Source organism: Hetaerina americana, unplaced genomic scaffold, assembly GCF_022747635.1.
Source record: "Hetaerina americana unplaced genomic scaffold, ioHetAmer1.1.p SCAF_3, whole genome shotgun sequence".
In the NCBI taxonomy this organism is placed as follows: domain Eukaryota; kingdom Metazoa; phylum Arthropoda; class Insecta; order Odonata; family Calopterygidae; genus Hetaerina; species Hetaerina americana.
Genome location: NW_027286874.1, coordinates 8192384 through 8219225, shown reverse-complemented (window position 1 = coordinate 8219225; position 26842 = coordinate 8192384). Strand labels below are relative to the sequence as shown.

Here is a 26842-nt window from a genome sequence, read left to right as displayed (position 1 = left end):
GAAAAAAACGCTTAAACTGGAAGGACAGAGAGAGGCCTGAGGAAGGGTTCTTGGAATTTATAAATTAAATTCATAAATTTCGAGCTGAAATTTAGAAAAAAAACAGTTTAAAAAAACTGAAGAATTAAGGCATTTAATGGCGATGCGAAGGGATTTCGGCAAATATGGGGGGGGGGGGGTTCCATTAACTTAATTTAGGATTTTAACGCCATTTCCGGAGCCGATACAAAATTTACATGATGTTGTAAACACTCGCTGAAAATGACGACAAAGACACTAATGGCGATTATCTCCGTGATTCATATTAACCCCAAAACAGTGACTTTTTAAATGAGGCTGATTCTCAGATGAAGAAAAGAGGTTTTGCACGTTATTCAGCATACATAAACGCTTTCTGTTTCTAACACATTAAAAACGGTTATCTATTACAAATGCAAGTAGTAAGTTAAAAGGGGAAATACCAAAAATTTTACATAAACCAATGTATTAAATGAAAATGGGCTTAACATTTTCTACAAATGGCCGTCATTATAAATCTCCAAAAATCTTCGACTGCCAATAACATAATCCATTTAAGTGATCACTAACTTCGAAAAGGCATATCATCTGAAATATTATGAGATGCAGATCCTAAGGTAAACGACTTCTTTCCTTCAGCCTCCTCCATCCTACCATCGAATGAACAAGGAAACCCTTAAGTGACTCAAGATGAAGAGGTGTGTCGCACAGAAATGGGATATGGGCATGGAAAGACGAGATAATAAGTGCCCGAGGCCGAGGAGACGAAGAGAGGGCGGGATGGGGGGGAGTGAATGGGTAAGGGGGAATGGGAGGGAGCAGAGAACAGTGAGAGGAACGAAAAGCAGGGCGAAGAGAGGAAGCCATGACCAAAATAAAAAAAACCGAGAGTGGAGGTGTGGTTGAATGGAGGGAAGGGAGGGAAACAGAAGCTTGGATTTCAATAGGAGGATCACAGTCGCCAAGAAAACAGTAGAATGACAAGGATGAGCTGGTGATGGAACATGAGGATGACAAATTCCCAGATGCCATAAACAAGGAAATTAACGAAGTAGGGGTTATTTAATAATAAAAAACAGAGAAGATAAACATGGCTAGGGTTACCTTCGGATAATCTTTTTCGGTAAAAATAAGTCGTCTGGCCAAGGGATAGTTGCCTGACACCGAGATTAACGAGGTAACGGAAACATATATGATCAGAATCTAATGGATTTTCAACTTTCTAATATTGACCGCAAGTTGTTCCCAATTTGATATTGTAAAGAGGAGGAACTAAGGCAAACCAAATTAAGATTAAAGAAGCGAGGAAATTCGGCTTTGACGTAAATGCAGTAGGGTACAGTTTTAAAAGTTATCGAGCCCCTAAATATAACAAGAACATCTTTCAGAGCATGCACGCAGAGCATATGAAGCGACAAATTCATCAACCCAAGTTTTAAATATTAAAAAACAAGGAAATATATTGTCGTTTGAAAGCTATATAAAGATGGTCATCAACTTGTCACGTAGTACCTTTCATTGACTTTTTTAGGAAACCAATGCAACACCTTACACTCATGCTGGTAAGCTTCAATTTTTAAGATTTTTTAATGAAGAGGAAGACGAAAACGTAGGTAGTAAGCAGCGTCTTGGTTTCTGAATTTTATTGATAAAAGGATTTGCGACCTAATAATTAAGAATTTCACATTACCTTAGAAAATAAATGTGATATACCACTATTGCGGGAAATAATCACACCCCAGGAAAACCTTGGATTAGCGGGAAAATGGGCAGGCTAACCAGGAGTATTCCCCAAATGCTGCAACAATTCCTGTTCCGAACTAAATAATGTTTATTCAGGTGTTAACCACTCAACTAGGCGGACTACCAAAAGTGTTGAGAGAGCAATTCGGCAATAACAGTAATTAGTGCTAATAGGGCAGTATGAAGGTTACACAGAACACAATTCATTTTCCTCACCAGGAATAATAAAATGCCAAAATTCCTCAACACCACAACAAATGTCGATCCCTAAGGAGTCTGAGTAGTCCTTTGGATTGCACCTCATTTATACCATCAAAATAAACATGTGAAACCAAATTATTAGGTAAAATGCTTTCTTTCCAACAAGAAGCCATTACTTCCTTATTACGACGGACAATTCGAACCTTCAACAACTGGTAGAAGCTCTGTGGAAGTGGGAACAATTAGTTTTGAAAGACTTTCACCGCATAATGGTGCACTAGTGAAATATTCCCGGTTTTAAATTCTTCACGTCAGTAGTTTACACATTGTAAGATAGATATTAGGAAACCTAATGCCATTATTGATTGATGACGTAAAAATCCTCAGAAGTAAAAAAGCATCGAACGCAAGAGTAAGAAATACAGCGAGTATATAATACATGGCGAGTCGACGGAAGGAGAGCTAAAAAGCAAGAAAAAGGAGACGAGGAAAAATAATACATAGGTAATGGTGGAAGATACGGTACGGAACCGACTCTGAAAAGATGAAAATATACTCGGAAAAGCAAGAAAATAAATGGAAAAAGAGGAGTAGGATGGAGAGAGCGAGGGGGTGTATGGAGACAAGAAAAGAACGAAGGCAGCGTGGGAGGTGGGGATCGGTGAAGGGGCGGTCGGCCTGAAAATACGAAGATGTGGGAACGAGAAGAAGTGGAAGGGAGGAGACGAGGGAGAGCATTGAGGGGAGACGGTAGGAGCAAAGGCCGTGCTCAGTCAGCCGGAAAACTTGAGTGGGTACGAAGAGGAGGGAAGGAGGCGTGGGGGAGTGGGAGACAGGAGCGGGAAAAGTTTAGGCGAAGAGCGAACGTGGGACGGCTCAGCAGGCGGGGCTTCGGGGGGGCCTAGCCACCTTGTCACATTGGCTGTGAACGCCTCTCGTTGCTATGGCAATGGACCCTCGGCACAAAGTGGAACGGGTCGGAATGGTGAACTTAGTTGGCGATCCTAATGGGTACGCTTGGTCACGAGACAGGGAAGAGGATTATGCGCCGAATTACCAGGCGACACCTGTGGAATCGGTGACGGAAATGGAGATGATTAGCCCCTCCACTCATGGCCCTGCACACAGGTTCGAGGAGTGGCAACGTTTGCGGATGAAGAGAGGAAACGGAGAGAAATCTAAATCTAAAGAAATTAGCGCAGGAGCCTTACATGAGTGATTAGGTTTCAAACAGGTGGAAACACTTTTCATCACTTCGTGCCACTTAAGTAGTGAAATAATATGTTATTTCCACCGTAAGTTATCCACCAATTAAAGGTAGATGTTGAAGGGCCTCAGGAAAACTATTTTAAGTCATCGTCGATTTATAAACACTTTCTTAATTTTGGTTAGCCCTATGTTACGAGAACATACTCCATAGGCTATTCCCGATTTCGGAAACTTTCCGCAGTTTTCACTGAGTAAGCAATGAACGATGAACAAATTTTGGCACATAGTTTGAACATTTACTTTCACCGCCGCAAGATCATAAAAAAACCAAGAACGTCAGCCTCTAGTGGCACACAATTTGCACAAACTTCATGTACCAAGAAAAACAAATGGTACGATTTTTGACACCAGGGGAGTAACTCTTACACTAATTCTTCTTATTTGGGTGAAGCACAATGGGATTTTAAGGGAAACGAAAAACAACAGACAAAATCAATTCTTCAGCCACAAGAACGATTGGCAATCAAGAAAGAATAAACTACTATAGATAATTATTCTAGCTACAATTACTAATTTGCCTTGCATGTTTAATAATCAACCATTATTTTCGCCGATATCCTGATTGATTATGAACTACAACACAACTCAATATCGCCTAGCAGGGTAATCTAAATAAACTATGTCACCACTACCCTGCAACTTGTCTGTACTATCGCCATGATTTTGGCAGTCATGATACACCTTAAAAGCTCAATGGAATAAATTAAAATCTAAAATAGAATGACTAAATTAGGCAAACAAATATCTATTTCTCCACGATAATGGATGTTCAAGTGTAGCCATACAATTGTGTGGCAAATGAACTTGGAAGTGGAAAAAGTACGTTACACAATGAAAATAAGGCCACAATTAAAACTTACGTACCGCCAACGACGTAGGATTTGGGTTTAATGACTAAACATACGAACAAAATGGAAATTAAATCTTGGTTTTTCATGGAGCCTTCTTACTTATTTTGATTTTATGAGTATGTCGACCGTCGGATAGGACGTTTAACTGTGGACCCCTCGGCGCCTTTCGTTAAGAGTAGGCTACCGCCGACGCCAGGTTTTTCTCCACCCTTCATTTTTCCTGTCCATCCTTAATGGCACAAATAATCTCAGCTGTCGGCCGCCTCCTATGTAACTTCTACAACGGCTTTATAGGAAAATTGTATTGTCAATAAATCGAATGCAGTATACGAAAAAGGTGTCTAATCAATCAAAGCTGTACCACATACACATTTCACATTAATTTAACAGCTTAATAAAATAAGGTTTTCAAAAATAATTATGAGAAGACAAATTTCAGACCACTCTTATTAAACAAAACTCAAAGAGCTTGAAAATAAAACGGAAAATCGACCAATTAGCGCGTATTGTAGCCCTGTGCCATTGAATTACATGTGCTGGTGACTCAACGACTATTAACAGGGCGCTACTAACAGGGAAATCTAACTCATAATTTGATCATGAAAGCATCACGCGGTCAATAACCTATATCAACTGTGCACCGAGAAAAACTGCCTGAGTCACACAACACCGTTCAGGTAGTTTATTTTGTAATTCAGAATTGGAGTATTGATATCATAACTCGCTCTAAAAAAGGAAAAAATATTCATTGAACTACGTCCGGATAGGCGCTCGCGGCTTTCAGTCGCCTGTCGTGCTACAAGCAATCCACATACAGCGGTCACTCATGTAATGAATAGGATGTGCATGGGGAGATTGAAATTGGAGTTCCAATTTGACGTTTCAACGATATATTTATACAAGAAATTGGCGCATTTAAAGTTAAACTTACTAAAATTTAATGTAATAATCAGTTTACTCATTGAAATTAATTTGATGTTTCCTGAATCCCCTCCAATTCCTTGGGATATTCCCGATGATTTCCGTTATCTTGGTTGCTAGACACCGGCAGCGCATTAATTGAAAGAGCGCTAACCTAAGATTCAGCAGAAAAATACGGGTACAACATCCCTAAGCGACTACAAAGCTCAAGATGATCATTTCCACCTATATTAGTGGGCAGGGCTATTTATAATACTTAATTCTTGTAATACAAGTCACTTTATCATCGGTTCATCTAAACCTTAAGCAAGAGTTCCGAAATATGTGTATATCAGATGCAAATATCCATCCTGGTATTTAAATTAGTTTAAAGCCTTTTCCTAACAAATAGGGTTTCAGGATAGATTTTATTCCTCCAAATTCCTTCAAATTGCAGAAATGTGACATGCATTCATAATACTTTCTCAAAAAATGTCAAAAACATGAGGCTGAACGCGAACATTTTTTAGAGGTTAATTCACTTACCTTCACCCAAAAAATGAGTAGAAGTACAAGTGTAAGGCCATATGAATGGATTTCATAAAAACACAAAAGACCAGATGAGGTTGAATATAAACGCTTCCGTACAAGAGACATAAAGTAGATGTGAATCAGCGGCTTCCTCCACGTGTAATGGTTCTCACGAGAATGGGAAGGTAGACAAGGAGGAATAATTGTGAATGTAAGGGATGCAAATGAAATTCGACAGCAACTACGAGGGAAAAGGTACGATATCATGCGTGAAACATGCGATATAAAACTATGAAAGGGATGGTTTAATTGCATAAACAGGAAGGGTAGTATTACAGTAACTAAGCTCGCCATCCAGTTAAGGAGCTGAGTTATATTTAGCTAAAGAGAAACGCGAAATGTTTAGAAAAAATACGAAAGAACCACCCGAAGTGAAACCACGCAAACAGTTTCGCCATACGATCTCCTAAAATATAAGTTATGCTATCGAGAAATAAATAATGGAAGGGTGAACCTACGATTATTGTTAATGGCATCCATATCGAATACTTCAAGGATTTTTTTTATTTTCAAAGACTCCTTTAAAATCGCATGCTACAATTAGATCCAACAAGGATGTAATTATAGCACACAGCCATTGAGATTAATTCTGTCTAACGAACGTTCCTAGTAATTTTAACGAATCCTTTGAAATACGTCACTTTATGGTATTTGCTCCAGGAGCATGCGGGAATAACTAATATAAACAAGCTTCCCAATTCCAAAGAAAGCTGATTTTTCAATTATTTCCACACGAATAAATAAGATACGTAAACAATTTCAACAGGAACACTATTTTTTAAGATAACGATAAAATCCAAGATTGCATTGTGGACAACCATTTCTCTCTGCAACCTCTAGTCTGCAATAAAATGAAATACACTTCCGTTAGTAAATTTCGGTAGGTAAACGCTATTTATAAATTATTTCAATACTCGGTATTATCCGTTCTCCATCTCTAAAATTAATGAAATATCATTTGATTAAATATACCTTCACCAGAACGGTGACAACAAAATCATTATCCTGCCGGCGACAGACTTTCTCTCAAGGTGCGCATGAATAGATCCAGCTTTCCAGAAAGACAAGAATTATAAAAGTAGTTTATCTTATCCGACATCGTTTTTTTCACTTCTCGCTATAAAGGAACAAAAACTAGCCCATCCACATTTGCACCCAACTTGCGCAGTTCCCACGGCGCGACTTTACAGATTTTGAAGATGAAATAAAACGTACATCTTTTCACCTAAGGTTCGCGACTAAAAATCAGAAGGAAGAGAGCTCGCGAAGACTGACAAGGGAGACCCTTTGACGGCTGGAGTGAGGACGGATCCATATGCCAGAGGGTCAACAGGTGGCGGGGGATGATAAGACGAGATAAGATCGGCTAGGAGAAAGCAGCGCCCTCTCTGGCCACCCGTGACTTCCCGTTTGCCGCCAATCCCCCCCCCCACCTCCCCCTCCAACAAAGCCTTCGGACCGCCGCTTCTCCTTTTCTCTTAGCTCGCCAAGAGGTCCATCGAGGACGAAAACAGGGATCGTGCGCGACGCAAAATGAGCCCTCGCTCCAATTTCCCTTTTATCAGATGCTGAAGTTGGGGGATTACAAACTACGGATAAGCGAACGTCTGAGGTAAAAGTACCTCCACACTCCTCAATTTCCCGGGCTCCGCGGTCCGAATCTGCCACGGACAAAATACGCCCCGGAGCCACGGTAAACCGTCGTTGAGCGGGAATGAAGTAACACTTGTTTCTCTTCATACGAAATATATCGTACCTAAGCTCTGCGGAAAAAAATAATGTCAACGATAAAATTACAAAGAGTTTCATGGCACTATGAACAAAAACGACAGCATGCCTAGGAAATGACAAAAATTGAAATATATCAACGGAAAGCCTATCATAACTTTAAACTTGGTAAACTTTCATGTATTCTCACTACGCCTTCACCTAGTAGATTATGTAGAAGGTCAATATGAGACGGGGTATTTGTATAATTACGCTGGCATCACATTATCCATATAAACAATGTGAATAATTTCCAAAAATATTAAAAATTAAACACTCGGATAAATATTCACCCATAATACAAGGAAATAATACGAGAGCGTACACGGTAAAACATAGCAGCAAGACTGCTAATTATCGATTCACCAAGAATGCGCGAAAATGGTACATGTCGTAAGACATCACTTTAAATGTAACTATTAATCACAGGTATCAACTTAGACCTTAACTGCATGATAAAATCTCACACTGGAAGGCAGCTAATGTTGAGCAATGAATTTTTCTTATTTTAGTGTTTTACCTTTGGTAAAACACTTAACATTAATGAACAGAAACTTTAACAAAAATCCAAATGACTGAATTAAATAACGAGTATAAAACTGAAATTATTCAAACAGCAATGATAAAAACTGAATACACACATGCATACTTTCCCAACTATTTAAATATTAGCTAATCCCGTACCTAACCAGGCAATTGAACAAGGTGTTATAATATATGTGGCACTCCATTACCTCGACATATGGGTTCTATCTGCATTATCATCATCACCCGGAAAGACATGAAAAGGTAGAGAAATCAATACTGATAAATAAAAGCACGCCAAGTGACCACAGCAAAAATTTGATTGGGCCAAAGAAGAGTTAAATTTTATTTAACAATAGGCATGAATGCATATTGATTTTTACCATTTTAAATATTTAAGCTTACTAAAAATAACATTAAAACTAGTGCTTGATTACTGAAAGCTACTACAAGATTTTCGAATGAAAGATTAGCGTTACGCACCTTCTTACACCAATAATAACCCAAAATTACTACACTTTTCTTCAAATAGTACCGAATGTAGATTGAACAAGTGTTTTCAGATCACTTGCGGAAATGATGACACCTATGTTAATAATACCCCTCTGAGGACACACATTACCATTTGAGGCATAAAAACTAGATGCTCAGAAGGAATACTCCTATTCCCTAAAAGATCAAGGACAGCATCTTCATTATTATAATTACTATAGGTAATCAATCTACCGGTTAATGTAGCTTTTGGTTGGACACAAGCTACCAAACGGTACAACGACAATTCCCTTGCCTTTCCTAACAAACACAACCCAACAACCTATGCCACAATAAACCCCTCTTCACCTCAACAAACTTCCTCCATTAAATTCAAACATCCCTATCGTATTCCAGCCCCTTCCTCACTTGCCTAAAATTCTCTCCTCTACCACAGTCTTCAACATCCCATTGCTTAACAAAACGCAATGCATCCAACTTTCCTTCCTCATTTTGATTCTTCCAACAATCCTCTCTCCATCAAATTAACCTCATCAACGTCATATCCTCTTTCTGAGTCTAACCTTACTGGTCCGATGTTTTTACCGTACAGTTTTCTATATATTCCTACTATCCCTCTTGGATATATTCTGGTTCAACTCGTATTTTCCCCGAATTATCTCGAATTGTTAACGCAAATTTCCCTTCTTGTTTCCGACTGTGTTTCAACCTTCCTGCGTAGCGCACCAACTTCACCCTTCCTCTGTAAACTTTCCATATCCTCTCACTGCGTCTTCCACCACACTTGTTATTCTCTATTAGTTAATCGTCTCACTCTATTATTTAACTCATCCTACTTCCTTCTACCCAACTCTGTGTTTACATTATTCTACTTCCTTCTCTCATCTCCCTTTCCATAGAGGACAAAGACCTAGTATCGAATGCTGCTACCATTACATGGAAGTCTATAGAATTCATCGACGACACAGATAAAAAATGTAGAACTATTTAATGCGTTCTTAAATGACCCAGGGAACAAATATGATGAACCACGCTCACAATGGATAACAGATGAAATAAAAGCCGTGATGCGCAGTCGTGATGCAGCCTATCGCCTATTTAAAATAAAGGAAAACAAAAATGTATTCAATAGCTACTAAAACTGCGTAACAAAACTTTGCAAGGCATCATAAATTCCAAAATCAGATATGACTCCCAAATATATAAAGAGCCTCCTTCACAAATTTGGAAAAGCTTGAAGCACCTTGGTGTTGGCAAAACTAAAAATCCACACTCCCTGCTGACATATCTCCAGACCATCTAAACTGTCTGTTCACAACCCCGACGACGGAAATTGATCTTGATGCAAAAAATGAATACTTGTACAAATTGTATAATTCTGGACCACCTCCCGTTTCTGCTGCAGGCTCATTCAGAATGTCTACCGCTACACCAAAGGGTCCTGCAGGCCCTTAAAAAAATCAAGTCCACCTAAAATGGAACTGACAGGATTTCAGCTATTCTGATACACAAATTACTTCCCATTGCGCTTCCTGTTATAATTCATATCTTTAATCGGTCTATTCTAACTGGAACATATCCCTCGCTCTGGAAACGTCCCCTGGTCCAACCCATCCCAAAAAATTCACACCCACTAACATCGCCGAATACAGGCCAATCAGCATTTTGCCTCCTTTATCAAAAGCATTTGAGACTCATGCATAAACACATCTCAAGTTTCTCAATTAAAATAACTTACTTGATCCTCTACAATCAGGCTTCCGGTCCTCTCACAGCACAACTACCGCTCTCCTTAAAATAACAGATGACATCCGACTATCCACGGATCGCAAAGAGGTGACAATAATGACTCTCCTGTACTTTACGAAAGCCTTCGAGTCTACTGACAAAGATATTCTCTTAGCAAAACTTCAAATCCTGAATTTTCCTTCCACGTCTTTACAATGGATTCGTTCATACTTAAGTAACATATTTCAAAGATTCATCATACCTAATTCATCCTCTAACTGGCTCCAAGTACATTCTTGGACCCTTGTTTTTTTCTCTGTATATAAATGATAATAGTAAAGGTATTTCTAATTGCAATCATCACTTTTTCGCCGATTATTTATAAATATATAACACCATTCCCGCCTTCACGACCTACCTAGAATTATAAACGAAACTGCTTTGCCGCAATGGGGTATACAAAATTTACTTAAAATACACTCCATCAAAAGTCAGTCCATTATAATCGGATATAATGGAATACACGCTAAAATAAGCATTGATGAACTTCCACCACTAACATTGCAAGGATCTATCACACCATACCCAAGGACAGTAAATAATTTAGGCGTAATCATTAATGAAATGTTATCTTGGACTGATCATAAAATTGCTATCTGCAGAAAAATAAACTCATCCCTGAATTCACTGAAAAGGTTAAAGCAGATTGCTGCTCTCTCCTTAAATATGCTTCTTGCATCCTCTCTTCTCATACCCCGTTTTGATTACTGTGATGTGGTATACCAAGACCTTCCAGGCGAACTGAAAACCAAACTCCAGAGGATCCATAATTCCTTTGTGCGGTTCACACGTGATCTTAGAAAATACGATCGTTTTTCTCACTCATTTCCAAGAATATCCTAGTGAAAGGTAGAAGGTGGCAGGCATTTACAGATTCTTTCAATTTTCTACAGGATATTTTCAAACCACACTCCTAAATATTTATGCCAACATTTCCTCCCTCCCTCCACAACAGGAACACTAGGGGTAACAATAACCTTGTCCCACACCATCGCACGGAAATCTATAAGAAATCTTTTCATGTTACAGCATGCCGTCTGTGGAACTCTTTCCCAGATGACACAAAAAACTCTCCATCCACAACAACATTTGATAGAGCGTTTCATAAGTTCATTTTCCTCAGGTACAAAACTTAACCAGTATACCCTCCCTCATTTCACTCAGCTGCTACACAGATCACCGTTTCTACTTTTTCTTTCGTAATTTCAAGCAGCAGGATATTGCATCATTATTTTTATTAAATGTTATGTTTCTCATTACTCATCATGCGCTATTAATGTAATTAATTTCTCCATTTCAATTTCAGCAACATAATAATATATATACTACGTGAAAATTAATTGTTAAAATCTTTCCTCCTAAGTCATAGGGTTTTCGCAGATTTTTCACACCCCCCTTCCCTTCGTGGGTGTTTTCCTGCGTGGGTTTTAACAAGGTAAGCAATGCCACGCTCTCCCTAGATTTTCCCCTCAAACCTCATTCTTTGCTTTGACTTCCCTAATTTTATTGTTCTCTTTCTACACTGTCATTGACTTTCAGTACGTATTTACGTGTATACTTAATTTACATATAAATATATATATATATATATATTTATATATATATATTTTTTTTAAGGTAATCTACCGGTTAAGGTAGGTTTTTCGATGGACACAACTACCAAACAAATATTTTGTGACTACTAACAAAACACAACCCTAAATTCTACTCTACACCAGGTCCCTCTTCATCTCTGAGTACTTTCTTCCGCCCTTCATCCCGTCCAACATCCCTATCGTGTTCCTTCCCTTTCCTCTTTTGCCCAACATTCTACCCTCTATCACAGTCTTCAACGCCCCACTGCCGGTCAACACCCCCTTCATCCACTTTTCCTGCCTCCATAGGATTGCTCCCAACAAACCCCTCTCTTCGCCCACCATACCAAGTACTTCCTCATTTGTTTTCTTCTCTGTCCATTTCACCTTCTCCATTCTTCTCCACACCCACATTTCAAAAGCCTCCAGTCTACGTCTATCCTCCTGCTTCAATGACCACGTTTCCGCGCCGTACATAGCTACGCTCCATATCAAAGTTTTTACGAGTCTTTTCTTAACATCCTTACTCAAAGTCCCCGTCATCAACTCCCTCCTCCTCGTGAAAGCCTCTTTGCCTAGCGCAATTCTTCTCCTTACGTCCCTACTACTTTGACCGTGTTGGTCCAAAACACTACCGAGATACGTAAACTGTTCTACCTGCTCTAGTTTTTGCCCTCCTATTTTAATGTTAAGCTTGCCCTTTTTCTTTCTAGAAAATCGCATAACCTTTGTTTTATTAATATTGATTCTCATCCCATACCTGTCGCACTGAATTTCCAATTCACTCAGCAATGCTTGCAGCCCCTTGGCTGACTGACAAACTAAAGCTTGGTCATCAGCAAACCTAACTGATTTTACGAATTCCCCGCCCACTTTCATTCCTACCTCTAGTTCTTCCCATGCCTCTTTGATCATTTCCTCTGCATACAGGTTGAACAGCAACGGTGATAATGGGCAACCCTGCCTTACACCCCTTCCTAACACTGCCCATCCTGACTCCCCGTTTCCCACCCGCACCTGAGCAGTCTGAGACATGTACAGGTTGCGGATTAGCCTCCTTTCCCTCCAATCTATTCCTATTTTCTGCAGAATACTCATTAGTTTTTCCCAATTCACTCTATCAAACGCTTTTTCGAAATCTACGAAACAGGTAAATACCTCCTGGTTGTGTTCTATATTCCTCTCGATTAATAATCTCATTACTGCAATGGCATCACGCGTACCTCTCCCCTTCCTAAACCCAAACTGATCATCCCCTAAGTAATCATTTCCCCTACTCTCTATCCTTTTGTTTATGATCCTGAGAACAACTTTAGCTGCGTGGGATATCAAACTAATTGTCCTATAGTCCTCACATGACGTGGCCTTTACCTTTTTCGGAATCGGAACTAAAACTGCTCTCACAAAGTCTTCCGGCCAGATTCCCTCCTCATAAATGCTACGGATCAGCCCATATAGCCTCTTCCTCCCACATTTTCCTAAGCATTTTAAAAGTTCCACGGGAATGTTATCTACCCCCACGGCCTTATTTAGTTTCATCTCCCTTAATGCCCTTTCTATCTCATTGTCTAGTATGCCTGGACCTAAGCTGTCTTCCTCTACGTCATTTTCTTTTTCAATGTCTAACTGTGTTGGTCTGAGTTCTTTACTATACAGTTCTTCTATATACTCCTTCCATCTCTCTTGGATCTTTCCTGCGTCAACTATTACCTTACCCGCCTTATCTCTAACTATTAGCATAGCTCTTCCTTTCTTACTTCCCGATAACGATTTAACTTTGCTGTACAGCGCACCGATTTCACCCTTCCTCTGGAGACTTTCCATATCCTCGCACTGCGTCTTCCACCATGCGTCTTTTGCCTTATTTGTTGCCCGCCTCAATTTATTGTTCAATTCTTTGTACTTCATTTTGCCTAATTCTGTATTTATATTCTTCCATTTTCGCCGCTCATCCATCTTTGTAATCAATATATATATATATATAGGTTTTTTGAGCAAATCTATGTACAATGTATGTCTTTCTGTCAACATGTGTTTATGTGTATGCATGTATTATAAATCCTATGGCTAATAAAATGTTCACGACGATGGGTTAAATGGAAGAAGGGACAATTTGGTCTCAATTTCGAACGAATTGAGACCTCTATCTACCCATCAAACTAATCATCTCATCCATAATCCATGGTTTTCTTATCATTTTCTTTTTAATAGTTCCTCTAGTTTCTTTTGCGGATTTAGATATCCCTATTTATACTCCCATTTTTCCTCAATAGTACCCAGCTAGCTCCCTTTCCTCACTCATGATTTTCTCAACCGCCAGCAGATAGTCGTTCCTTTTCAATCCAGTTAATGCTTCTAAGTTTCATTTCCTAAAACGCCTTCCCTACTTTAGTTTTTTGAATCGAACGCTACACTTCATAGTTACTACATAAATTGCGATCCTAGTCCATACCCGCTCCCGAGAAACTGTCGGAATTGAACACGCAGCTCCTAAATCTGTTCATAACCTCACTGATACCTTTCTGAGTACCCTGTCATTTTTCATGCATACCTACGCCTTTTATGGTGTCTAAACCAAGTGTTGGTGATGATTAGCCCCAGTCTCCTGCAGAACTCTAATGCTTTCTTACCACGGTCATTCCAACTACCCAAACCGTAGTCCCCCACCTCACTAACATCTCTTCCTTAGCCTACTGTCGTCTTCCAATTCAATATCATTATCAAATCTATCCCTCCAGGAACACCCGCGATTACGTCCTCTAAGTAATCGGAAACCCTATCGGTTTCTTCCTACGTATGATTTCTTAGTGGTACGTATACCTGAACAAGGATTCGAGGGTTCTGCTTTTACTTCTAATAGTAATATTCTATCAGTCGCTTGCTCTAAATTTACTAAATGGCTTCCTATATTTTTAAAAGAACTGAGACACCTCGCTGACTCAGCTCCCCTCCGCTGCATATTACTCTATAAAAATCACACCAGTAACCCCCGCTATCTATTCATCTCACCTCGAAGAGCCCTAAAATACGTTTATATTTTTCTATCCACTTCCCAAATAATATTTTCTAATTTTCCTGTACTCAACACAGTTCTAATATTACAGGATACTACCATAATTGGTTCGCTCATCTTCGCTAACTTCTCTGCACCCGCTGTCACTTTAGCTTAATAAGGATTTCATGAGATGATGACCGCATGAGTCTTGTCTCTCCCGCTTACCGTGCACGACACACCGCCTACTATGCCAAATGCCATAGTTACCAAAATTAATTTTCATTACTGTGTTCATATTAAAAAGTCTTGGGATAAAAAATTGAGGTTTCCCTAATTTTCCTTAACAGGTTTTTAGCGCGACGTCATTGCCTATCTGACCGCTTCATTGGGGTCTGACGTTTTGCTGCTGCCTCACCGACCAACAAACGGTGAGCGGACGGCCGTTCGTCTGGCTCCTTCCCATCGACCTCGGTGCCATGCTTGAACCTGCCAGGAGAAATTATCACTGCTCCCGCCAGCACAGCTCTAGGGGTCATCGGAACACACAAGCCCTTCCCCACGCCAAGGTTGAAGTCCATGGGAGGGCCTCATGATTAACACTTCTATTTTATTCACTGACAAAGGGCTACATTTTAAAAGATAGTTTGATATCGAAATGCAAACGGGAAAACGAAAAAAACGGGTTGGCTCATGACCTAAAAGCATAACAGGAGTCATTCCAGAGAGAAATTGTAATATTGGGAAATTATGAAAAACTGTCGAAAAATATTTTGCTGGGTGAAATATATTGTATTTTAGAAATATGTTCCAGAATTAGCTGCCTTTGTACATTAACACTTAACGAAAAGGGCGTCCGATAATAATGAAGATAAGATTACGTGCACAGACAGCGATAAAAAAACATCCAAGGGCAGAGATCGATACAACTCATTCTGAAGAGACGCTTAGTAAATGCCTGTCACTCCGAAAACCCCGTAAATAGAAAATAAACGCGAACTGATGAGAAATTAGTCGGAAAAATGTTTCGATTCATGTATTGTGCTCTCAGTCTCCGGACAGAAAACAAGTAGCTAAACATTTAATGCATTGCAATTTGGTTTAATATGACCACAAATACAAGTACTTGGATTAAGATTCGTGGTTCAATTAATTTTTTTTGAAGTTTCTAACAAATCCATTGTGCCTCAACCAAACCATCTAGATCTCCTTTGCTCAAGAGTTCTCCATATATCCGATTCCTGCCCTTCTATATACTTTCTCGGGCCTCACTTCGTCTATTTTCAGCATTCTCCTCCAGCACCATGTTTCAAAGGTTCCTATTCTTCGCTGGTCCATTTTTGCCGTGTTCCATGCCTCTGATCCGTTGAGTACCATGCTCCATTCGAAATTTTTGACCAACTATTTCCTTTACAACCTCAGGTTCTTTGAACATAATAGTTGCCTTATCTCCATGAATGCCTTCTTAGCTTGAACTTTTCTCCGCTCGATACTGGTCGAACTTCCATCTCAAACAATAATGCTGCCCAGGTGGATGAAGGAATCTACCAGGCCAACTATCACTACTAAAATAATGATATCCGTCTTCAATTTCTCTCTTCCAAACACTAGGATTTTGTTTTCTTTTTGCTGATGATCATATTATATTCCCAAAGTAATTGGTTCATTAAGAGTTGCTTGCAGGTCCTCTCGCGTTCCTGCAACTACTGCCCTTTTATCTGCTAACCGTAGCATTATCATTACTTCGCCATTTTCATTGAATTCTAGTTTATTCCAAACACTTCTAGGATTTTGAAGAGCGCTGAGGAATCAACATATTGCGTGCAGAACATTTTTTATAAGTTGCAACTTCTAATTTATTATTTGCAGTTTTTATGATTTTAATCATCGACAATTATCCCTGTAAACGTAATTGCTTGATGTTTTGAAAACATGTGAAGTACACTTTATCTGAATTACTCTCTGCAATACCTCGATGCGGCCCTTAACCAGTCATTTTTCTTAGAAGCCGCAGTCAACGTTTGCCACTATTTACCAACCGATCTCAAGGTGGTTATCGTTCTCGACCATATTTTGGAAAATTATTAACATTATTTATTAATGCACATTCTGGACATTAGTAATACAAAATAATTAAGGCATTTACACTGGTGTTTACTGATAAGCAAAGAAACCACACTGGAACTTACATGAAAAATATTGTACGAACTCAACCCCAAGAACTTAGCCACTCGGCCACAAAGAACTTCTGGTCCTTGTGTATACTGTCGCGTTAACAACAGAGTCAGAAAAGTAATTATTTGTAAATGAAGTTGACAATATTTTCTTGGTAAAAATCGATGGCCGCCAGTGTGAATAGATTCCTGGAAAAAGAACTAACAAGGCCCCAACAACTATGGACTTCCCCTAGAAAAGCATTAGGAGGTTAGACTAAGCAAAGCGCATCCCCGTTACACATGCCCTATTGGTTATCGACTTAGGATTTTCTTATTTTCTGATTTCAAGGGGAATTTCTGGATTACATTCAATGAGCTTATCACTGACAGAAATGATGGCATATGAGATCAATCAAGAATACGGAATACATTGAAATACTTTTTTTACCGCATGCTTTCATGAAAAAAGTATACGGAGCAAATGAAATATGCCATTGCCAATCAAGGAAGCAAATTAAGACATCGGAAGAAGAAAGTCGGTTGATGACACACTTTCCACAAACATAAACTCTCAGGAGTTCCAAGCTAGAAGCGAACAAGGGAGAGTCAAAATGGCCAAATAACAAAATGACAATCTGGGATACTGCCTCTTACTCGAGGACAATCGACCAAGAACTTGAGTAATATGAGGAAGGGTTCGAAGTTCAGATTTTCAACAAATATACTCTCGATGGACTAAACTAGAACCAGTGACATGAAAAAAAAGTTTTGCCCCATGTTAAATAAAAGTACGACGCCGTCGTGCAAGGCAGTACATTATACCGTTGGAGGTGTCGGGGAACGAGCTAAAACGGGCTAGCCGCTTAGCGCAAGAGAAGAGAGCCAGAGAATTAACGGAAGAGAGGAGATGGAAGGAAGGGGAAGGAAAGGTAAATGGGTTGGGCAGGAGGAATGGTGGGGGAATACACGGAATGGGATCACTGGATGCCCTACCCTCCTCCCTGGCCAGAGCTCCAGATTAGAGTCAGTCTCTACTAAGGACAAAGGAAGGATCGAGTTGCCCACCGACCACTCGGAGCCACCGACCCCCACATTACTCCTACTCCAAGAAAATCTCTTGCTCTCCAACCACGCACCCGCAATGCCGTCATCCCCACTAAGCTTCACGGGGGATCACACCCACACTCCCACTCCGAATGGCCTCACGTTCACTCTAAGCTTCGCCCGGTCATCGGACAAATAACACCGCGAGAATTAAGAAAAGAAATCCACCCAAAGGAAAATTAAAACAGATATATTATTAATGCGTTATTATCGAGCATAAAAAGAGGAGTTTCCCAAGGCGCTGTTCGTGTGGAATTCTGAGCCGGCAAATATCCTGCCCAACCTACCTCGAGCAACCCGCAACACACACTGGAGCAAGGCCTCTTGCCTACTCTCGAGGATATTCGAGCAAGCACGTACAAATGAGGAAGGCTCGAATCTGAAGGGCTTGGCTCAAAACCACAGGGAGACCTTTGAGTTACCAGAAGTAGGTAGGAGGATTTTCGCACCGTCTCCAACACCGCTTTATTTTTACCTAGTCTATCAAATAGACATTTTAAATTATCAGGTGAATGGAATAATATCGCATTCAAGAGTCAATTTCACTAGTAAAGCCAATAATCAATATACGAAGAGTAATACGACGGAAAGATCCTTCCACTGGGAAGAATCGTACATCCATCAGAATTTTGTTGAGGCGATATCACTTGTGCCGAATATCCGCATAATATTCGGTCCCAGAAAATGTCCGAACCTGAAAAAAATTATCTGCTCAAGCCTCCAATTCCCCGAAAGATAAAAATCTACGAATGTTATACGAATCGAGATACAGCACTTGCAGTTCCATTCACCTTCTCTCTTCTATGATATATCATCATATCATGGATTTCACCAATGAGTTGTGGAGTAGTGACCTCAACAGAGCGTCCAGAACATTCAGCTTCGCATGGCCATTCCGATAATTATGGAACCACTAATAAATAATTATGATTGAAAAAGCAGATTCAACATAATACAGGTATATATCAAGCTTCCTGAGGCCTTCGTCTTTCCTAAAATCCTTGCTCAATATAAGAAATTCTTTCATCCATTTGTTGGTAATCACTCAACTTGATTCAAAAGAGAGCTAAACCAAAGATTAACACATCGATCAGGCTGAAACCTGTATGGGTTCGTACCAGAAATGGTACCAACGGAAAATAACGTTGGTGCGCACCAGTGGTGCCATTTCTCTGACTCTGAACGGACATTTCAAACTACGGTCGAATATCCACTCAAGTCTTAATTCGAGGCATTCTTTGCTACGAGTGGTACGGATACTTGGCCCCTATGACGGCATTGACAAGAGAGCACGTGTATTTAGGCAATAAGTAACTAATTATTCGGCCATATTTCTCAAATAACATTTTTTAATTTAAAAATGCCATTACTGTTACCACAACGATGAGAAGAATGAAATAAAAATACATAAATCTACAACCACAGAATACTCCCAAGTCTCTGCAAGGGCAAGCGGAGGGGGCGGGGGGCACAGATAAGAACATTACGTCAACGTTAACTAATAATATTAGAAAATTCAGTAACATTAGAAAACCATACAATACCAAAACAGCCAATTTGATAAATGTAGACCTCTTATTACGGAATGGCTTCATCGTTAAAAAAATATTTTTACGAACTGTCCGTTCATATACAAAAAGCAACCACAAAAAATGCGAAAATCAAATAAAGGCAAGGCTAAAAAAAACATTTGGACATTTTAAATGTTATAATAAAAGATAGTTTTAAGTCTTTCCAAATGAATTATTAATTAATGACTTCTAAAAAATCGTCTTACTTTACTTTTCCAATCCAATGAATAAGATGAAATCTACAATTCGCCATAAAATTTCTACCAACTCCCAGAGTTCTCAGATCAGGACAAATTACCGACACGATAAACAATTAAGTGGAGGAGAATGAATTTCAACTTTCGTTACTACGACGCTAAAAATTATGATATTACTTTTTAAATGCATTTTGAACACTAAATATTTACATTTGATGAACATACACTCCTTGTCATTATTTACGCAAGGATTTTGAATATATAATGGAAAGGGGAACGACGTAATTTCACGAAAAAGGACACATTAGCCCAGAGATACTTCGTAATCGGTAGTGCTAATGCTCTCAGAGGATAGTTTAAATTAACTTACTGATAAGTTACAACCAAATTCCAGGCAATAACGAACCAACTAACTTCTCCAAGCACAAGGGTTAAGTGGGTAGACAGGATTCCCGATCTGGTCTCACCACCTTCCTCCCCCAATGGATACAGTTTTCAACAAATCGAAGTCACAGTCCATAAAAATGTCTATTGCGCAGCGACACAAGCCGACATATCTGGATTTTAGTGACTCTTTATTTCAGATTATTCTATACCATCATCATAGCTCAATTAAAACGAATATTTAGCAATGTAAAACCCATAAAAAATATTAGGGTTCACAATCTTGGATTTGCCCGGTAGGAGCGATCGAAGGGCATGCGTTGACACGAATCTCTTTATGTTTCCTCATGGAAGAATGCAACTTAGAGGAAAGGATACTGCTATACAATGCATTAACGATACGCATTCAACAAGTCCCGATGAACGACCAGAACGATTCCCCTAAGTTAGATCGACATTCATAACTAAAACCTTCCAGTAATAGGCGACATCCGACTTGACTACCAGGATCTAAAATTGATTTCATGATAAAAATAAACTTTTAAAATGATTTAAAAAAAAACAAAAGGTAAATTTGCGGTAGACACGCACGAAGACTATGGTATAAATTGACACCCAGAGATAATGCAATTAAAATTAAAAATAGAAGTACAGGCTACACGATAGCGGAGATTCCGTAGTGACTAAGTTGGATAATTATGGAAATGGGAATAGAAGATTACGGAAATCAAAACCAAGTGACGTAGTTGGTCATCAAAAATAACAGACAATCTGAAGATTAAGGGGGGATTGGTATGGTGCGGTGGCAAACGTCCTGATTTCCCACCCAGAGGACCCGGGAACGAATTCCGGCGGCAGCAGATATATTTCAGTGGCATCTCGATCCCTACTTGTGGTGCTTTGTGGAGGGCACTTCGAGTGAGTTCGCCGTCCGTCGGATGGGACGTTGACCTACGGATCCCTCGGCACATTTCGTAAAAAGAGTAGGCTAATGCCGACGCCGGGTCTCTATGGCACAAATGGCCTTAACTGTCGTTCGCCTCTCCTAAAACTACTACTACCACCACAAAGCTTATGGAAATCAAACCCTATTAACGTAGTTGGTCATGAAAAATAACAGACTATCTAATGCTATACGACTAGATAATTCAATGTTTCGTTTTCAAAGGTTCAAAGATAATATTTTATGGAATGAAATAAATGCGCAGCTTACTATATAAAATACGAATGTGGTAACTACAGTTGCAACAAAATGAAGAAATAATATAGCTGGAAAACTTTGTTTACAAAATGTTACCTTCTAATCGCAGGCAATTACTAATTAAAGATACGTGTAAGCGGCCAATGGCGTAAGAAAACGTGGTATTCGAGATCATCATGTCTTGCGTTGGCGACGCTAAAAAAAAAAGGTGCTGGAGGGGACGGTGGAGGAATGGCCGGCAGAGAGTTGAGTCTGAGTCAATAACATTTAGCGAAATGCCTTGTACGTTGCAGGGATAACTGCGAGTCATGCCTGAGTTCAGTTTCGCATGAGATTAGTTGATAACTACATTAAGATGCCCTTGTTTTAGAATAATGAAGGATATCAATATTTAAACAATACATCTGGTAAATTGAAAATATTTTTACAGATGATATGTGGACATATTTCGTTCGAGGGCAGGAAAGAAATATGGGATTAACTCCTTTTCCTGTGGAGCGGCATTGACTGGAGATAGTTGTTTGACGTTTGCGTACGGCTGTTATGAAGTAGTTGTCGAATAGATGTTTATATCCAGGCGTGTCAAATATGTTGAGGGAAGGGACTTATCTCCATTAAAATTCTAAATTTGCAAACGTAATACCCTCTCCTTCACCCATTTCTATGATGTGCTCTAACTCCTACAGCCATTACTGCAAGTTGTTTTGCTGTGTCCATGAATTATGGCGCGATGAATTTAATTTGTTTTTTAAAACAAAAAAACGAAACAACGAAATTATTCCGATTTTTACAATTCTGGAAACGAACATGCTACACTGGTCATACTTTATTAGGAATGTGTAGCGGTATCGCAACAGCTGGCAGGCATTTGAAACTACGATATTAGGAAATTCGAATCTACTGCCAGATATCGCACAAGGTGCTCGATTTTAATCATACTTGTACGAGAAATATTCCACAACGTGTCCATTAGGAAACTAAATTAAATCGCAAAATTTCTATTATAAACATATTTTACTATTCATACCTTACCGGGACTTTGGAATATTTTGACCAATAAAGTGACTGCAAAATATAACAGTATAATAGTATTTAATACGTCGTTGGAACATTACAATAGGGTCACCATATAAGCCGTAAACCGTTGGAATTTAATCAATTATTCAAACAATAATATAGTTTAAATCAACTTTTATTTATTCATTGACCAGGTTCGCAAAAACTTCGTCTATAAAATTGAAGTGATAGCCAAAATGAAAAAAAACGCGAGAACAATAGAAAAAACCTACAAGAATGGCAATATTCGAGCTAAAAAATAAATAAGGGAGGATAAAGTTCATGCTGATCATAGAAAATCTTCTAAATTCGCGTAATTTACCAGTCTCAATAACTTATCATTCATATTGTGGCTATAATACCGTTAACGCAAATAGTGCAAATCCTTCCTATATTCATTAAAGGGAAACTCCAAAAATGCATCAACTATGATAAGACGATGTACTTCCCTGATGCATACCAGGGTACATACAAACCTACACCCAACTGTTCTCAACCCCCAAGCAAAGAGGCTAATCCATCTCTCACTCTCTCTTCCCCGGACCCTTGCGGTACACCGTTCCCTCCACTGCACAGAGCGAGTAATTTCGTCGGGCCCGTCGGCTTTAACCTCCCACGCGCGCGATTGGGAAGAGGTTCGCGTGACGGTGAGGCATACTTCCGGTGGCGTGAACGAGCCGCTCCGAGGGCCACCCCCTGGGGGAGAAGAGGAGAGTGCGGCGAGGCAGCTGAGGGCTACCAACCACTGCCGCCCCTTCAATCCCCGAACACCAGCCCACGCCAATGCACCATCTCTCGGGATCCCGAGGGACGAAACGACTCCACCACGACGCCGTTTCCGGCGTCTGGGTACGCGTCGCGGCGGAGAAGGGACGCTCAAGGGCGACTATAAGTTGAAAGGGAGCCATAGCCTTGCCGACAACGGACGGGACTATGGGAGCTTCTTTGCCCAACAGTCACTGTCCTTGCCCACCTTCACCACTTAATCAATCAATACGGCTCGTGCCCCCTTCCCCTCCCGGCCCTTTACTACCACGAGCAGCCCACCAAGGGGGCCGACGGATGATATGCACGCGACCCCCCGGGCAGCCTTCGCCACCCTGACGCACTTCCATGTCGGCCCCTCCGCTCCCTCCCCGGCAGCCAACAACCCCCTCCGAATATTCCTGACCCCTTTCATTACACCACAATCCACAGCGCCGCCCTCTACCCCTCCCGGGACAGACTCCCTACGAGAAAAAGAACAGTGCACTCTCCAAGAGCGCCGACTCACTCCCCCACGACCCCAACGCTTGCTTCCCCTTCTTCCGCCGTCCGAGCGGCAGCCAATTACCATGAGCCCACCTGACAGACGCAATGTCCCCCTTGATCCCCATCGATACAACGAGAAAAAATTGTAATACCGAAAGGCCTAAGGAAATTGCCGCGCCCGTCATTTTTGTTCAACGCAGAAATCTCTGACCGGGGCAAGAAAAAGGAAAGACACTAATAGGAAGGGGAGGGATTGGTATGGGGAGAAAGGGATGGGGGAAGAGAGTAGGCTTGAGGGTGAAAATGGGGGAGGGGACATGTGGAGGAGGAGGAAGGGGGCGAACGCGAGTCCATTATGGGGCGGGCGGGGGCGGCTCCCACGTGGAACCCCACCACCTGGTGAGGGCGGCGCGGGCCGTGTATGGCGAGGGCCGGCACGGCGCGTGTAAAGAGAGGCGGCAGGGGTGGGGTCGACCGGGAGGGAACCGAGGGGGAGGTTGGAGTCGGTGACGGGAGAGGCGGACGGGGAGGGGATGAATGGATAGCCGTGATGAACGGGAGCGCTGGACACGAAATTGAATAGACGCGAGGGCAAGATTGCGAAAACGAGGTTCGGTGGCGGGGAAGATAAGGGACAGGTACGGCACACGGTAACGGTCAAAGGAGCCTCTTTTGCTCGCACTTTTCTTCGCATGATTATTTATTATTATCAAATTCGATAGCAGCAGTTCTTTGAAGAATATAAGGAATTAAATTCAACCTCAGGAACCGGCAGGGTCTTCAATGAAACTAATTAAACTAAAAAATAATCACAACAACCGTCTTTGATATCCTTTTCTAGAAGCGGATACTTGATTCCGGAAATTTGCAATAGCATATACCGCGGTTTCCTCCAAACGGAATTGTAAGATAAAAACTGAACTGATGCACTCAGTTCAAAAATGAAAGAATTAGAAATAAAACTAATTAGAAAAAAGTAAAGCCGTGAGAAGTTGAGGAGTAGAAGAAAATTTTCTCAACGGCTTATTTAAAAAACCATAATCAGCTATGAGTATTTACGTTTCTAACATTGAAATAGATAATCGCTACCACGAGACCGAACGTCAATCATTCAGAAAAAATTGCTGAATAAACCCTCATACATGTACATGTATTTCGAAGAGTGCGTTTCCAGGAAAGGAATTAGGATAACGATTAGAAAACTTCATTGCAATACACACAAAAACACAAAATCAACCTATATTATTCCATCTAAAAAGACCAAAAACAAAAATATCTATGCCAATCTAATTCTGCTGTGTGCCAAACCACAATGTTAAGTTTCTGCATTACGGTGAAATAATGGTAGTAAAGAGTGAGGGTGCCAGCCTAATGGTAGGAAAGGATTATTGACCAGAATATCTCAGATGATCACCCAGATAAATGAAACATATAGCAAAACAGTGGCTTATTAACTGCTTACTGATTTACCACACCTGAAATAACCTGATGTGCCAACAAGGTTGAGAATCTACACAGAATGAGTGATTTTCACACTTTGTTGAATTTCTGACATTACCAGAAGAGTTATACTTCCCCATACATGCTGGAAAGGCTACCGTGGGCAATACTAGCATTTCATTTGTCAGAGACAATTCACTGCAATGATCCACTACCAATCCAAGTCTACCAAGAGGGATGGAGGAGGAAAAAAATACACATTTTGGATAGCATAAAAGAATGAAATTAGAGTATAAAGAACTGAAAAAAAATAATATGGCAAAATGTGATTGTCTTGCAAGAGCTCTACGTGTGTTGACAACAATGGTTTCTGTCAATATTTACCATGCATCATTTAAAACCTACAACTAGTGGACAACTTGTTAAAATTGTATTATTTAACCCAATCAACAATAATAATTATAAATATATATAAAATTACTAAATAGCATCAGACTTATGGTACCCTAATTCACATATGCAAATAATTGCATAAATTAAGTATAACAATTAAAGACTTCTAAGAAGGACCCCACTGAACTCCACCAGATTACTATTACCATCCCCAGGAATGAAGAAACCTGAGATCTCTACCACATTGGGGCCCAGAATTTACATTTAAGGTCACTGTGCTAGCAGCATGCACTGTGGAGGAAACGAGGGCATGATTTCTTCATAAGTACCAAAACGTTTTCAATTTGAAATATGAGTTAGACATTATTAATACCCTTTTATTACATTATCTATCACTCCACTATTCCATCAAAAATATTACTATTCTCATATCTGTTCACTCTGAAAAAATTATAGGGTTTAATGAAGTTCAGAGAGATACATACAGCAACAGCAATGACAGCATATGCATTTTTACTCAAAGGTGCATAAGCAACAACCAAAAGATATGAAAAAAGTCAAATGTCCTACTCATTGTGTGCCCTCACCTTTTAATTTCAACATTCTCTCCTCGTACCATAGTTCTTTGAATGGATTTCACTTATTCTTCAAATCCTGAATGCACATTTATGAGTTGCCTCCATGCAAGGATGGCTGCTATACTTAACTTCTCCAATCTGACGCACCATAACCTACTCACACTCCTAAGCTGATCACCTGACATCTCCCAATCCTCTTGGTGCCCATCAACCCTCATCAGGTAATGCAACATAGCCTCTTACAACTTTGAACCCTAAATATTCCCCTTAGACTTTTAAAAATCACTCGGGATACATTTGGATAACACTACCAACATGTATAATAAAAATACGCTGAAAATGTTCACTTCTAGACCTAGAGCATACAGAGAAGGGTCACATAACCCTTATGCCTAGAATGCTACGAATGGTTTTAAGTATTAAATGAAAAAAGACAAAGAAAGGAATTCATACCACTGACATTTCAGAATAAAATGGCTAAGAGCTTGCTAAGGATTAAAGGGACACTGTTCTAAAAATACCTTGGAAATTCTAAAGATTGGAATTACTGAAACAGGTAAAAACTATAGTTCACTCGCCAAAAGTTTATCATGCTGGAAATAAACCATTTATTTGCCTATTGCCAGGTTTGATTAATTGAAAGCATATCGCATATCAAAGTAGTCAACTCATGTACATCATCAGTTTTCTGTCAAGCAATGTTAAATGAAGCCATGAATAACTTCAATACTCGTACAATATAATCAATAAAAAACATCACTAGAGCATTCTACTACATATGGTATTTAATCCATGCATTC

The 26842-nt window shown here is 40.0% G+C and overlaps 2 protein-coding genes across 3 annotated transcripts in view; both read right to left on the bottom strand.

Annotated features, from left to right (window-relative positions):
* Rfx (regulatory transcription factor Rfx) overlaps nt 1-26842 on the bottom strand; it is a 92260-nt gene that overhangs the window by 62549 nt on the left and 2869 nt on the right. The gene's annotated exons all lie outside the window — the stretch shown is intronic.
* Nucleotides 9617-26842, bottom strand: part of RhoGAP100F (Rho GTPase activating protein at 100F) — a 90461-nt gene continuing 73235 nt past the window's right edge. The window contains exon 17 of the mRNA XM_071588807.1: nt 9617-9807. Coding sequence (XP_071444908.1) covers nt 9617-9807 — 191 coding nt within the window. The remainder of the gene's footprint in view (nt 9808-26842) is intronic.